Here is a 13,284-nt window from a genome sequence, read left to right as displayed (position 1 = left end):
CAAACAGATGAAAAAATATGACATAAAAAAAGTATTTGGATAAGTATACTAAAAGATATTTTAACTATTATTTATTTTTGTTTAAATAAATAAAAGACTATTGTCAATTTTTTTATTTGCCCTTTTATTAAAATAAATTACTGTAAAAAATAAAAACATTTATGATTAAGTTATAGTTTATTATAAAAAAACGATATTTTATTCAATTATTTGATAGTTTATTATGTTTTTTTTATTTTTTTTTAAATAATTTTAATCTTATTAAAATGTTAAAAAAAATGAGGTTTTTTTCAACCATAAATTATTAATTCCGAAAATATTTCTAAAATTAAAAGAAATTCGCGCGCGAGAATATTATTTTATATTATAAACTCCTTTTTTAATATAAAGTATTTATTAGTATTAAATAATTAAAAAATAGTTACTAATAAAAATTCTTCAATTATTATAGTTTGATAATTATAAAAAAAATTATAATTGAATTAACAATATATTTATTATTATAAATATTAAATATATTATATCCCTAATAGGATATATTTTTATATGAAAGGATTTTAGGTAGATTTTCTATTATATATTTATATTTTTGTTTTTGTTTATTGAATTTATTTGTATAGAGACGATTTAAGCTTTAAAATTATGAAAATTCATCCTATACCTTATTTACGTAATATGAATTGCTTCTTCTCATTCATTACTTAGTAAAAACAAGCTTTGCTAAATATTTTGGCGTTATCTATAAAATTGTCATATTAATTGCTTAAAACTTTATATACAAAATAAATATAAAAATATTAATTATTTATTAATGTAAAAATTGTTTTTATATTTATTAATTAAAAAGTTTTATTTAAACAATAAAAGCTATTCTTAAATTTAATAAGAGGTATGTTTTTAATCTATTTTTATTTATATTTTGTTATAAATGTTTTAATTAATATGTTTCTCCTTAAAATATTATTATAATTTTCGACAAATAACAGTCATAATTCTCGGTAAAATAGCTGTTTTTTATATTATTGCAAAACTTTAAATTTTTTATATTAATTATAATTGCCTTATTTCTTATATTACATTCTAATACTGTTTTAAATGAAATAATTCTAAATTCCTTAATTAAAATTATATAATTTGCATAGATTTTATAAAAAATATTAAAAGTATTTAAACAAATAAGCTAATAATAAAATATTTAAATTTAATACTTATGATTAAATTATTTATAAAAAAACAACAAAACTATTATTTTTTAAAAAAATAATTAATTTTTTTTTTAATAATAAATTAAAAATAAAAAAAGTAAAAAATAAAAAAATGATATAAAAGTTAAATCAAAAAAAAAAAAATATTTAAATTAAAATATTTTCATAAAAATTATAATTATTAGACCAGGCAAATTAAACATTTCTTAACCAAAAGATACAAAAAGATTTAAAGTACTAGTTTTAGGAGATGGAAATGTAGGCAAATCATAAATATTAGATAGATATATTTCAGATTAATTTGACCATAAATATAAACCAACAATAGCAATAGATTATAAAAATAAAGTAATTGAGTAATAAAAAGAAATTGTACAATTAAATTTTTGGGACTTTTCTGGACATCCTGAATTTTATGAAGTTAGAAACGAATTTTATAAAGAATCAAATGCAATAATCCTTATTTTCGATGTAGGATTAAAAAGAAGCTTAGATGGCTTAGATTTATGGTTAAGAGAAGCTAATGATTGTGGAGTGTAAGGACTTCCAACAATAGTATTAGGAAATAAGGTTTTGTTTTTTCTATTTTTTTACAAAAAATTATTTAATATTTTTATTTAGAATGATACTAGTATAAGGGTTGTTAGTGAATAAGAAGGATTTTAATGGGCAAAAGTACTTATTTTAATGAAATATATATATTTTTTTATTTATAAACAATTTTTAGTCAAGGTAATTCGATTATTTTGATACTTCTGCTTATAATGGTGATATATAAAATAAAAAAGAAATTTATTAGCTTTATATTAAAATTATTTTATTTTATTTGTTAAAAAAATAAAATAAAAGGAAGAGGAATAGAAGAAGCATTTAAAGAATTAATACAAAAATTATTAAAAGCATAATGAAAATAATAAATGTATTATAAATATTTTATTTTTTGTTATAAAATAAAAAACAAAAAAACCAAAAAAAAAAAAAATCATTAAAAATTTAACATTTATTAAATTTGTTCTTATCTTTTTTCACAATTTTAATATTTTAAAATTATTTTTGCCAAAGTAAAAATACTAATTTCAGGCCAATTTTCTTTCATAAACATTAATTATGAATTATTACTTTAGAAAATCATAAAATTACTAAGCCTAATTTCATTTGAAGTTCTTACAATAATATCAGGATTATTTTATATAAGTAAGTTTTTTTTGAAATTTTCAATACTAATGTCTTCTTGTTTTATTATATTTTAAATCGAATTATCAATTTCGAATGTAGAGTTATAAGCAAAACAAATATCAAGTTATAATTTCGTATTTTATTTTGTTAATTCTTCTATTTTTTTCATTGCTTCTTGTACATCTTCTTTACAAAGCTTTATATTCCCACAAATATTCACTTTTATGTTATTTTATTATAAAAATTCATCTTTTTATGCCATTTCAAGTAAATTTTTTTTCGCTAAATTCATTAAGACTTCAATTTCTTCTTATGATCTTTTAAAATTCTCTATAGCAAATGCAAATACAGATACTTAATTTACTCCTAAATTTAAACACCACTCTAAACATTATTTAAGTGAATTTAAACCAGAATAATGTCCTTATGTTTTTGGAAGGTTTTTTTTAGAGGCAAAACGACGGTTTCCATCCATTATAAATGCAATGTGCTTTGGTATTTATCCATATTTTAATATTTTTATTAAAATTTTTTCGTAAAACTTCATTTTTTTTAATAGCTAAAATAAGTTTAAATTTAAAAAAAAAATATATAAAATAATATTATATTTTATAAAATTAATATAAATGAAAATATTATATTATAAATTAAAAGCCAAATTGAATATATTAAAAATGAAATATTTTAAAAAATATGTAAAAACAAATTAAAGAGAAGGCTATTAAATTCATATTTAAATTAAAATTAATTAGAAGAGACAATTTAACGATACAAATTAATGTTTTTTTTTTTTGATTTTAAGTTAAATTTAATTTTTTGTTCATTATTAATTAGCAAATGAAATATATATTTTATTATTCTTAATAAAATTAAATAAATAGAAGTCAATTGTTTTTATATTTAAATAATTACAATAATTTATTTTGGGGGGAGGGGGGTGAAAATATAATCAAAATAAAATGAAAAATATCTATTTAAATTCAAATTTTATATACTTTTGTTTAATATGTTTGAATATTTATTTCTACTTATATTAATTCTCTACTCTATTATTAAAATATAAGATAACTTAGATTATTTGAAAAATACTTCTTCTTTTTTAACCTAAAATTATTAATAATTAACACTTTTTTTCTTTTTTAATTAACATTTATATATTATTAAATATTTATAATGCCAATAGCCTTAAATTTATTTAAATCATAAATTTATGTTATATAATTTTTATTCTACATAACTTAATTTGTTTAAAGTTTTTCATATAAATAATACTTTTTCTCAAATACTGTAAAATCTTCTATTATTTAAAATAATTTTTTTTAAAAACTTAATTATGGTGAATTTGATAAAATTATATTAATAATTTTTTTTCATAATAGTCTTAATTAGAAAATTCAAAATAAAAAATATGATTCTTTTTTTAATATATAAAAATACTTTTAATTTTAGTCAATACAGTAAATTTTAATATAATCTTCAATTTATTAATCATTTAATAATATAATTGGAAATAGGATTTTAATATTTTTTTTATCATTAATTTCTTATTATAATAAAACCAATTTTAATTTAAAATTTTATACTGTCAAAATTATTAAATATTTATATTTTAATTTATTTAAGTTAAAACTGAATGATTTTTGAAAATTTTGAACAAATTCGTTTATCTATTAAAAATTCTCTCATATATGCCTTTTTAATTAGATAAGTTTTAATTTTTTAACTTAATATATATTCTTTATATTATACGCAAATATCTATTAAATATATTTTTCATGTATATATATATATATTAAAAACATAATATTTTATTTATATAATTTTATTGATTTTGGGTTTATAAATATTATATTTTATCATATGATTTTTTTTTTATATTTAATTATTAAAATATTTTAAATTTTTTGACAAAAATTGAAAATGTAACAAACGTAATAGATATTCTATCTATTAAAATTTTATATGTTCTTTTTTTTTTTTACGTCTCAATTAAAATGACCATTAATTATCCTAAATATTAAAATTTTAAATAATTTTTTATATATATTGTATATTTTAAAAAAAAATTAATATATATTAATGCGTATATTTTTTGTTACTTATATTTTATTATTATAAAAAGTATATAATTATATATATATTAATAAATTTTTATCCTTATTTATTTTACTATGTATTAATAAAGCTTACAAATAATAATAAAAAATAAATTAAAACCTTTATGTTTTTTAATATTATAAAAATCATTTTAATTTTTTTGTAAAAAATAAATAAATAAGAATTTTCTAAAAATTTTTACTTATAAAAAATACCATAATTAATAAATTATAATAAAGAAATCATAAATAATTAATATAATGAATAGATAAAATACATTGATTCCAATTATATTAGAAGCCAATTAATTATTTTAATTTTAAAATTTTAACTAATCAATTATTTATTAAAACTAAGATAATAATATGCATTATTTATTTAATGAAATAATTAAAAAAAAAAAACTACTTTATTTAATTTTCATTATCTCAATTTTTTGTTTCGTTTTTATTAATAATATGTTTTTTGAAAAAAATCCTTTTTCGATTATAATGTGTGTTATACTTTCTTATGTAATTATTCTAATATATAGAAGAGTAATTATAATTAGTTAAAATATACAAGTTTTAAGATAATAAAATTAATTTGCAATAATAAATGAAATGTAAATAGAGAATTTGTAATAAGGAAGTAGGCCTATAGATTTATTAATTACTATATTGTATAACTTAAGAGAAGGAAATTAATAATTAAATATAGAAGAATAAGGAATCAAATAATAATAATTTATTTAAATTAATGGATTAAGTAAATATTAATTAGAATTAGAAAATGATACATGTGCTATTTGTTTAGAAGATTTTTAAAAACAATAAAAATTGAGAACTTTATAATGTTAACATTATTTTAATTAAACTTGTATAGATAAATGGCTTATTAAATAAGCTAAATGTCCAGTTTGTAGAATAAACCCTTTATAAGAAAAATAATAAAGCTAATAAAGTTTATTATGATATTATAAAAAAAGATTATTAATAAAAAATTTATAACAAAAATTAATTATTATGTTGAAAAAAAAAAATTAAAATGTTTTATAATATATATATATATATAATTATATATATATATATATATATATATATATATATATTATAAAATTTTTTTTTTTACATATATATATTATTATAATATTTTATTTTGTCTTTTTCAATTATATTTAATATAATTGTTTAATGATTTTTCTGATATTAAAAGTTTTATTTATAAATAAATTATAATAATTTAATAATAATTAATTTTTTTCTTTAAACTTTATATATTTTATTAAATATTTTAAATTATATTTGTTAATAAACAATAACAAAATTATTATTTTTAAACTAAAAAATAAATTTGTTTATTTTATTTCAATATCATTTTTTTTATTAATAAATGCATTTAATAATATTATATATATAGTATTAAATAATATATTTAAATGTTATTTAACATTTCTTTTATTTATAAACTTTTCATTTAAATCTGTAAATATGCCAATCTGATGCCCTTGGATGATTAATATTTATATCATATTCTAAATAATAATAAGTTACTATGCCAAAATTAACTATAGTTCCAATAAATAAGAATTTAATTATAAATTTAAATAAATATATTGAATTTTTTATTATCATGTTATATTATATTCGCTTTGTATCAAGTAAATAATTCATTAAAAGCTTGCTATTATTAGGAAATAAATCACTTTAATTGCATTGCTTATAAAGATAATATATACTTTATCTATCAATATTCTTATCATTTAATAAATTTATAAGTAAATTTTAATATTCTTGTTTTTCTTTATAATTATTTACCAATTATTTAGAAAAACTCATATTTTTAATATATAATTAATTCTAATTTATATTTTTTACATTAACTAAATTAAAAGAATTTTTATATTAAGTCATAAATTCACTAAATTTCATTTTATTTGATTAAAAATATCAAAATATTTTTAATTAATAAAAAATATAGATATATATAATATATATATTTAATATTTTAATTTTTATATATATAAAATATAATCAAATTTCTTTTAATTTCATATTTTTTTCGGAAATAAAATTAGATACTTATTTAATATAAGGAGGATTAACTATATTAAAATAAAAAATATGTATATATTGATTTTTTGATTTAATAAGATATAAAAATACTTGAATTAATATTAAATTCATTCCATTATTCATTTAAAAGTTAAATTATTTTTTTTCTCTAATTTTATTTTATTTGAAGATATTATCCACAATTTGCGATTGTAACACATATAATACTTATAGATTTACTCCAACTACAAAATATTCTTACAATCTAGAATTTACTTTAGTTAAAAACCGAATCCTATATTAATAAATAATATTAAATAGAATATATTTTTTATATATAAATATAAACTTTATCAAATTAATATTTAATAGGAAAATTATTATTTTTTAATTATTAATTAGATCCAAACCAAAATAAATTCCCTTCACTTAACAAAATTGTACATTTTAATCCACAAGAAATTTACAAGATTTTTTAATTAAAACATATTTTTTTAGGAAAAACCTAATTTTCAAAATCTCCATGCCCTAATTATCCATTAATGCCCAATCCCCAAGTGAATATTTTTCCAAGAGAACTTTTACAAGCCGAATGTTTAAAACCGGAAGAAATTTAATCTATTTTTTCTTACTTTAAAAATTCTATTAGACAAATTTTCTCTCTTATTAAATTATCTCCTTATCCTAATTCTCCGTATTTATTTTCTCCTTTAGAATAAACTAAACCCCTTTAGCACAAAATAAGGGTAAAATTATACCCACAACATACACTTTTTATTATTTTTTAATCTTTAAAAATATTTTCAATTTATAAGTTCTTCATCTTTAGTTGAAATAATTCCCCTTTTTTTGATAATAAATAAATTCTTTCATCCTTATTTGAAAATTCAAATTTTTTTATTTCTTTTCCTTCTATTTTTCCATTGTTTTCTCCCCAAAATTAGAAATTACCTTCCCCATCTAAAACTGCAGTTGTATTTTTTAGACAACCAGTTTGTATAATGTTTTCTTTTAGAAAATGCATTTCTTAAGGGTAATTTTTGCCTTTTCCTAGTTAATTATAATCATTCCAACCCCAAATAAAGAGTTTTCCAGTCGAATTAGATGCTAAAGAGTGTGTATTTCCTGCCTTTTTTTAAAAATAAATAAATAAATAAATAAAATATTGGTAATTTTTTTACTAAAATTAATATATACATAAACATATTCTATATAACTCTACTTTTCATAATTTTATGTATATAGAGTTTTAAACGTTTACGACCATGATAAATCTTCGTAAATTTAATTAATATCAGTAAGTATTTCGAAATCGATAATATTAGAAAACAAGTACATTTTCTTCTCATTCTTTTATAATTAATCATGTGGTTTTAATATATGTAATTCTTCGATTTCTTTAAGTGTTTTGATTTCCATTTGTTATATTTTTTATATATTGTAATTATTTTTTTCTATAAAAATATTCAATCTTGCTTCTTTTAACATTATTCTTTTTGCTTAAAAACGTATAAAGGCTTATATTTTTAAAACTGAAAATTTAATTCTTTTATATAATTATGAAAACCACCTTGTCTTAAAGTAAGCTTAAATATATTAAGATGCTCTTTTTAATCTTTAATATTTTCTTCTGATAAGAAAAGCCTTTATCTTAGGTAAAATTAATTAACAATATTTTTGGAATTTTAAAGTTAATATTTTTAACTAGATTTATTCCAATTCTTTTTTGTATTTTTTTCTTATTATATACCCCCTGTACTTTTTTTATATTAATATTACTCTTTTTTCTTTAATTTATTTCCAACATTACTCAAATGAAGGATACTATATATATATATAAATATATATAAATATATATATATATATATATATATATATATTTTATTTTATTTTTTACAATATATGCAATCCTATATTTCTAAATTTTAATTTAAGCTATTTTTTTAACTTATTTTTTCCATATTTTTTAAATCAATTTAATTTATTTTATTTCTTCATTATATTTGATGTATTAATAATTAGTTTATATATATTAATTTATTAAAATCGAGCTTTTTTTAAGTAAAAATTTTCTTTTTATTGTTTTTTAAAGTTTCCTTATACATTTTAAGCCTCTTCTTAATTTTTGTAATTATTTAAAAGAAAAATAACATTTTTGAATTTTTAATGAATTCTTTTACAAAAGTGATATTTTATCTTAATAAATTTTTTCAATTAAAAAAGAGCCTTCAATTTTTAAAAATATTTTAGTTTTTCCAAAAAGCACATTTTTATTATTATTTAATAATTCAGAAAAATAAATATTAAAAACTCTAAAAAAATAAAATATATATATATATATATATATATATATATATATATAAATAAATAAATATAAAATACTCCTAAACTAAGGTTTTAAAATCAATTTGTTAAGTTTTATTAAATGCAAAAGGCATATGATTTTTCATTGTCATTAATAATGAATATTATTTATAGAAGCTTTCGTAGCTTTTCCTTATAGGAAATCCTTATTTTCTAATATTAATAGATTCAAGAACTCCCAGATATCTTATTTAATTAAGTGTAAAGGCAGGCAAAAAGAGTCCAGACTTTTTTTCTTCATTAGTTTTAATACATCTGATAAAATGAACATCACTTGCTAAAAGTTCATTCATTAATTCATTCATTTCGTTTCTAAATTTACTCCCAAGAAACTTATAATTATTATTATTGTCATCTTTATTACCGAAAAAAATTCCTACTTTGGAATTTTGAAATATTTACTTAGCCGTTTAATTTAACTCGTCCTTATTTTTATCTAAAAATCCAGAAACATTATATTCGACATCTTTCGCTGTATGCGAAATCAAAAAACTCTATGAATTTAAAAAGAACGTTATTTTGGAATTTTTTTAGTGAGTTTTTTAAATTTTATTGAGTAACTATTCATCTGTATTAGGCATTTTACATAAATCATCTATAATTTAAAATATTCCTAATGGGTTATTATTTTTTTCAAATAAATCTATTATTTATTGATTATCTTAAATCTTCATTTCTTTTTGTGCATATTCGGAAAGTCCTTCATCTAAATATACTTGTTTTTCTTCTTTTATTACATATTATATGTATAAATAATGAAGTTTTTCATTAGTAAAGTTTATAAAAAATTATTCAAAACCATTATTTTAGAAAACTTCAAAACCGTAAATATCTAATAATCCAATAATTTAATAAAACTGGTTATTTAAAAGCATATCTTTAGGAACATTATAAGGAAGTATTGTGTCATTTAATTTTTCTATTATATAATCAAAAAGCCTAGAATATAATTCTTTACAAATAGAATCTCTTTAATTTTCACAGTCTTTTTTTGAAAAAGGGCATGTTATTTATTGTTTATTTACTATTCGTGTTTTTGTCAATAATTCTTTTTGGAAATCTAATATTTCTATATCTAAAAGATCCTTTGATATTTATAATTTCTCTATATTTATTATTTCACATGGATTTTCTTTTTATTTTTTATTATAAAAAAAGACAAAAATTAATTATAATATATATATTTTTTTCTCTTTACCATCAGATAATTTATTATCGTTAAATACAAGATTTCCTAAATGTAATATAACAGTTAATAAAGACCAAATAATATCTTAAATTTATTCAGAAAATCCTAAAACATTAAAGGATTCAATTACTTCTTTATATAAGCTTTCATCTTTAATTGTATTAACTTAAAAAGTATTAGATTTTTTCAAAAAAGCAAAATTTTAAGGTAAAGAATTTTTAAGTTTAAATTTTTCCAAATTTTATTAATCATTACTGTAAAGAAAATGATAAAAAATGTGAAAATTCCTTTCTTCTTAATTCTTTTTTTTTTTTTTAATTTAAAAATAAATAAAAATAAAAAACTAAATAACTTAATTAATTAAACGTGATTTTTCAAGAAGATATTTAATTATTTTAGCCCCAACAATCTTTCTTTCTTTTAAATCAACAATTAAAGTCACATATTTACCAAATCGGCTTGAATTATCATTTTTTTAAGTTTTCGAATTACCAAACGCTTCTAAAATAGGATTACATGATAAAATCTATAAAATATATATATATATATATATATATATATATATATATATTTATATATATATAAAATTAAATATAAATATAATAATTTAAATACTTTTTCTTCAATAGATTTATTTATTTATATTCCTTAGTTTGATTATTTTCTACTTTTATTACTTATAGATGATTATTGAACTTAATTCTAATCTGTTTTTTCGACTTATTACTAAGTAATTGTAGTCAAAAACTTCATGCATAGTTTGGCATTTTCTGTTTTTCCAGCTCCTGATTCACCGCTAATAACAATAGCCTATTTTTTTTAGTTTTCGAATAATTATTTAAAAGCTCCTGCTGCAATAGCAAATACATGTGGTTTTATTTTTTTTATTTAATTTGCAAACTCTTTATTTTCAATTATTTATTCATAATATTTTTTAGAAACTTCTTATGTATTTAATAAGGGCATTTATTTATAAGGATTTACTACTAAAAGAGTTGGACCAACATATGTATATATTTCATCTGTTTAAAATCTTATTTTTAAATTATTTAATAATTCAGCTTCATTTAAAATTTCCATATTTACCATATCTTCAAACTATTCTTCTTCTGAATTCCTTTAATGAATTTTTTCAATAGTAGTTTCAATAATTTTTTCAATATCTAATTCTTATTAGTTTAATTTAACTCTTATTTTTTAAGAAGATGTTTCTTTTATTTAACCTTTTATATATATATTTTCATTTTCTTATGAATCATATTCTACCCAGCATTTTTCTCCAACTTGAAAATTTATTTATTTTTTTATATTCATTTTATATATATTTTTTTATATAAATGTACATATATTTTGTAAATTATATGATTTTATTAATTTTAATATATATACATATTATAAATTCAATTAATATAAAAAGATTTAAATGATTTTTGTTTTAATTATTAGTTTATTTATCCAATCAAATTATCATATCTTTTAAGTAAATCTAAAGTATATTTATTTGAATTATTGTTATTTAATATAAATTCTTGCATAAATTTATTATGTATTGCTTGTTTTTCTAAAGATTTAGGTAATTTACTTTTATTTTATTTATTTTAATTTATATTTACTAAGCTCAAATTGTTTTCTAATTAATAATAACTCTAATCAAAACTAAAATTCAATTCGTTATCCTTTTTAATTAATATTTTCTAAAAATTATCTATTGATTATTTTTTTTAATTTAATTTTTAAAATTAACTATTTTATGTGTAATATTGTTATTAGATTATAATATTTGTATCTTAATTGTAATTATTTTAACTATAATATTATTATTAATAATTATTAATTTTTGTATTTTAATTATATTCATTTTGTTATATTTTTAAATTGGATTCTTCATTTTTTAAGTATTTAAAATTTGGACTCTCATTTTTTAATATTTATTTATTCTAATAATCGATCTATATTTTGTAATTAGTAAAAATATATATATATAAATAAATATATATATATATATATATAAATAAATATATATTTATATATATATATATTTTACTTTTATATCAATTTCGTTAAGAATATCTTTTAAAAAAACATATTCTTTTTATTATTTTAAAATATTATCTTTTGCACTTTTAATAGCTGAATGTTTAAAGTCATTATTTTTTTTTTCTTTTTCAAATTTTCCTATACTACTTTCAGTAATTTAATAATTATTATCATATTATTTTTTATATATTTCACTTTTTTAATTCTATTTACTTTCTTATTTTTTGTTTAGTTATTAACTATTTAATGACTTATTATTATTGGTTTTACTTAATCTTAAGCTTTTTTAGTTTATCTATATTTATTTTGTATATTTTTATTTTATTTTATTTTATTTTTTTAAAGTAACTTAATTTGTCGATTCTTCAAGTTCCCTAATTGATTTATTAAATTCTTTTCTTATATTTGCACTTTCAATATATAAGTCTTGAGATTTTTAACGCATTTTTGTTATTTTTGCTTCATGTAATCTTACTTATTATTATAATTTTAATTATAATTATTCTTTTATTTATTTTTCTTATTCTAATTTGTGTATTAAATATATTATTTTTTATTTGTCTTTCCTACATAAGTCTTTTAATTAAGCCGTTTTTGGTTACTTTTTTTAATTCAAAGATTTCCCTTTATTAATTCTTTAAAAAGAATTATTTTAAAATTCTGTAATTGATGTCTATTATTTATTTAAACCTTTTTTAAAAATATTTAAAAAATAAATTATTTAATAAAAATATTATTTTTTACTCATTTTTTTTATTAGTAAAGCTTTTTTTTAGAACAAAATATTATTGTTTATTTTGGTATTTTCTTTAAAAAAAATAAAAAAAAATATATAATTATATATATCAATAAACAATATTATTATTTTAAAATATTTCAAATTTAAATATTTTAAAATATTATATTTATTATATTAAAAAAAATCATTAATTAATATAAGTAATTCAAAAAATTCAAAAAACATCACACATATAATAAAAAATTATTTAATATTAAATAAGAATATATAAGCAGATATATTAAAATACACTTTATTAACATAATTTAAGCATTTGTATATTTCATTAAAAATTAATAATTAGCACTATAATTAGTTTATTTATAAAGCAAATCGTTGATTTTATTGTATTCAATATTATTACTTAAATCAATGTTAAATACCTATTAATTATACTACAAATTT

General features: G+C 15.9%; 5 protein-coding genes across 5 annotated transcripts, besides 9 other annotated features; 1 reads left to right on the top strand and 4 right to left on the bottom strand. All coding sequences in view use genetic code 6, as the record gives it.

The window, feature by feature from the left end:
• Positions 1–17: 17 nt before the first annotated feature.
• IMG5_014650 (Ras family protein, putative) lies at positions 18–2,113 on the top strand (the record flags this gene model as incomplete). The annotated part of the gene is made up of 6 exons (XM_004039624.1): positions 18–43; positions 848–889; positions 1,391–1,775; positions 1,827–1,880; positions 1,933–1,972; positions 2,055–2,113. 6 exons carry the CDS (start codon positions 18–20, stop codon positions 2,111–2,113), a joined length of 606 nt encoding a protein of 201 aa, XP_004039672.1.
• Positions 1,305–1,362: a microsatellite.
• Positions 2,114–2,187: 74 nt separating the features above from the next.
• Positions 2,188–2,856, bottom strand: IMG5_014640 (hypothetical protein; the record flags this gene model as incomplete). The annotated part of the gene is made up of 1 exon (XM_004039623.1): positions 2,188–2,856. The coding sequence occupies one exon, from the start codon at positions 2,854–2,856 to the stop codon at positions 2,188–2,190; it is 669 nt and encodes a 222-aa protein (XP_004039671.1).
• A 2,050-nt stretch (positions 2,857–4,906) lies between these two features.
• Positions 4,907–5,590, bottom strand: IMG5_014630 (hypothetical protein; the record flags this gene model as incomplete). Its single annotated transcript, XM_004039622.1, has 1 exon — positions 4,907–5,590. The coding sequence occupies one exon, from the start codon at positions 5,588–5,590 to the stop codon at positions 4,907–4,909; it is 684 nt and encodes a 227-aa protein (XP_004039670.1).
• Positions 5,511–5,572: a microsatellite.
• A 900-nt stretch (positions 5,591–6,490) lies between the features above and the next one.
• Positions 6,491–8,137, bottom strand: IMG5_014620 (myosin head, putative; the record flags this gene model as incomplete). Its single annotated transcript, XM_004039621.1, has 3 exons — positions 7,709–8,137; positions 6,623–7,640; positions 6,491–6,561 (listed from the first exon to the last, which is right to left on the bottom strand). Exons 1-3 carry the CDS (start codon positions 7,997–7,999, stop codon positions 6,491–6,493), a joined length of 1,380 nt encoding a protein of 459 aa, XP_004039669.1. The 5' UTR covers positions 8,000–8,137.
• A 184-nt stretch (positions 8,138–8,321) lies between these two features.
• On the bottom strand, positions 8,322–11,378 carry IMG5_014610 (myosin head, putative; the record flags this gene model as incomplete). The annotated part of the gene is made up of 4 exons (XM_004039620.1): positions 8,322–8,823; positions 8,894–10,007; positions 10,074–10,590; positions 10,761–11,378. The coding sequence occupies 4 exons, from the start codon at positions 11,376–11,378 to the stop codon at positions 8,322–8,324; spliced, it is 2,751 nt and encodes a 916-aa protein (XP_004039668.1).
• Positions 8,337–8,391: a microsatellite.
• Positions 8,837–8,887: a microsatellite.
• Positions 10,596–10,678: a microsatellite.
• Positions 10,598–10,648: a microsatellite.
• Positions 11,379–11,917: 539 nt separating the features above from the next.
• Positions 11,918–11,994: a microsatellite.
• Positions 11,995–12,035: 41 nt separating this feature from the next.
• Positions 12,036–12,100: a microsatellite.
• Positions 12,036–12,103: a microsatellite.
• Between the last annotated feature and the right edge of the window lie 1,181 nt (positions 12,104–13,284).

The sequence above is a fragment of the Ichthyophthirius multifiliis genome, assembly GCF_000220395.1.
Source record: "Ichthyophthirius multifiliis unplaced genomic scaffold scaff_1120509249592, whole genome shotgun sequence".
NCBI classification, from domain to species: Eukaryota; Ciliophora; class Oligohymenophorea; order Hymenostomatida; genus Ichthyophthirius; species Ichthyophthirius multifiliis.
This window is presented reverse-complemented; position numbering and strand designations above follow the sequence as displayed.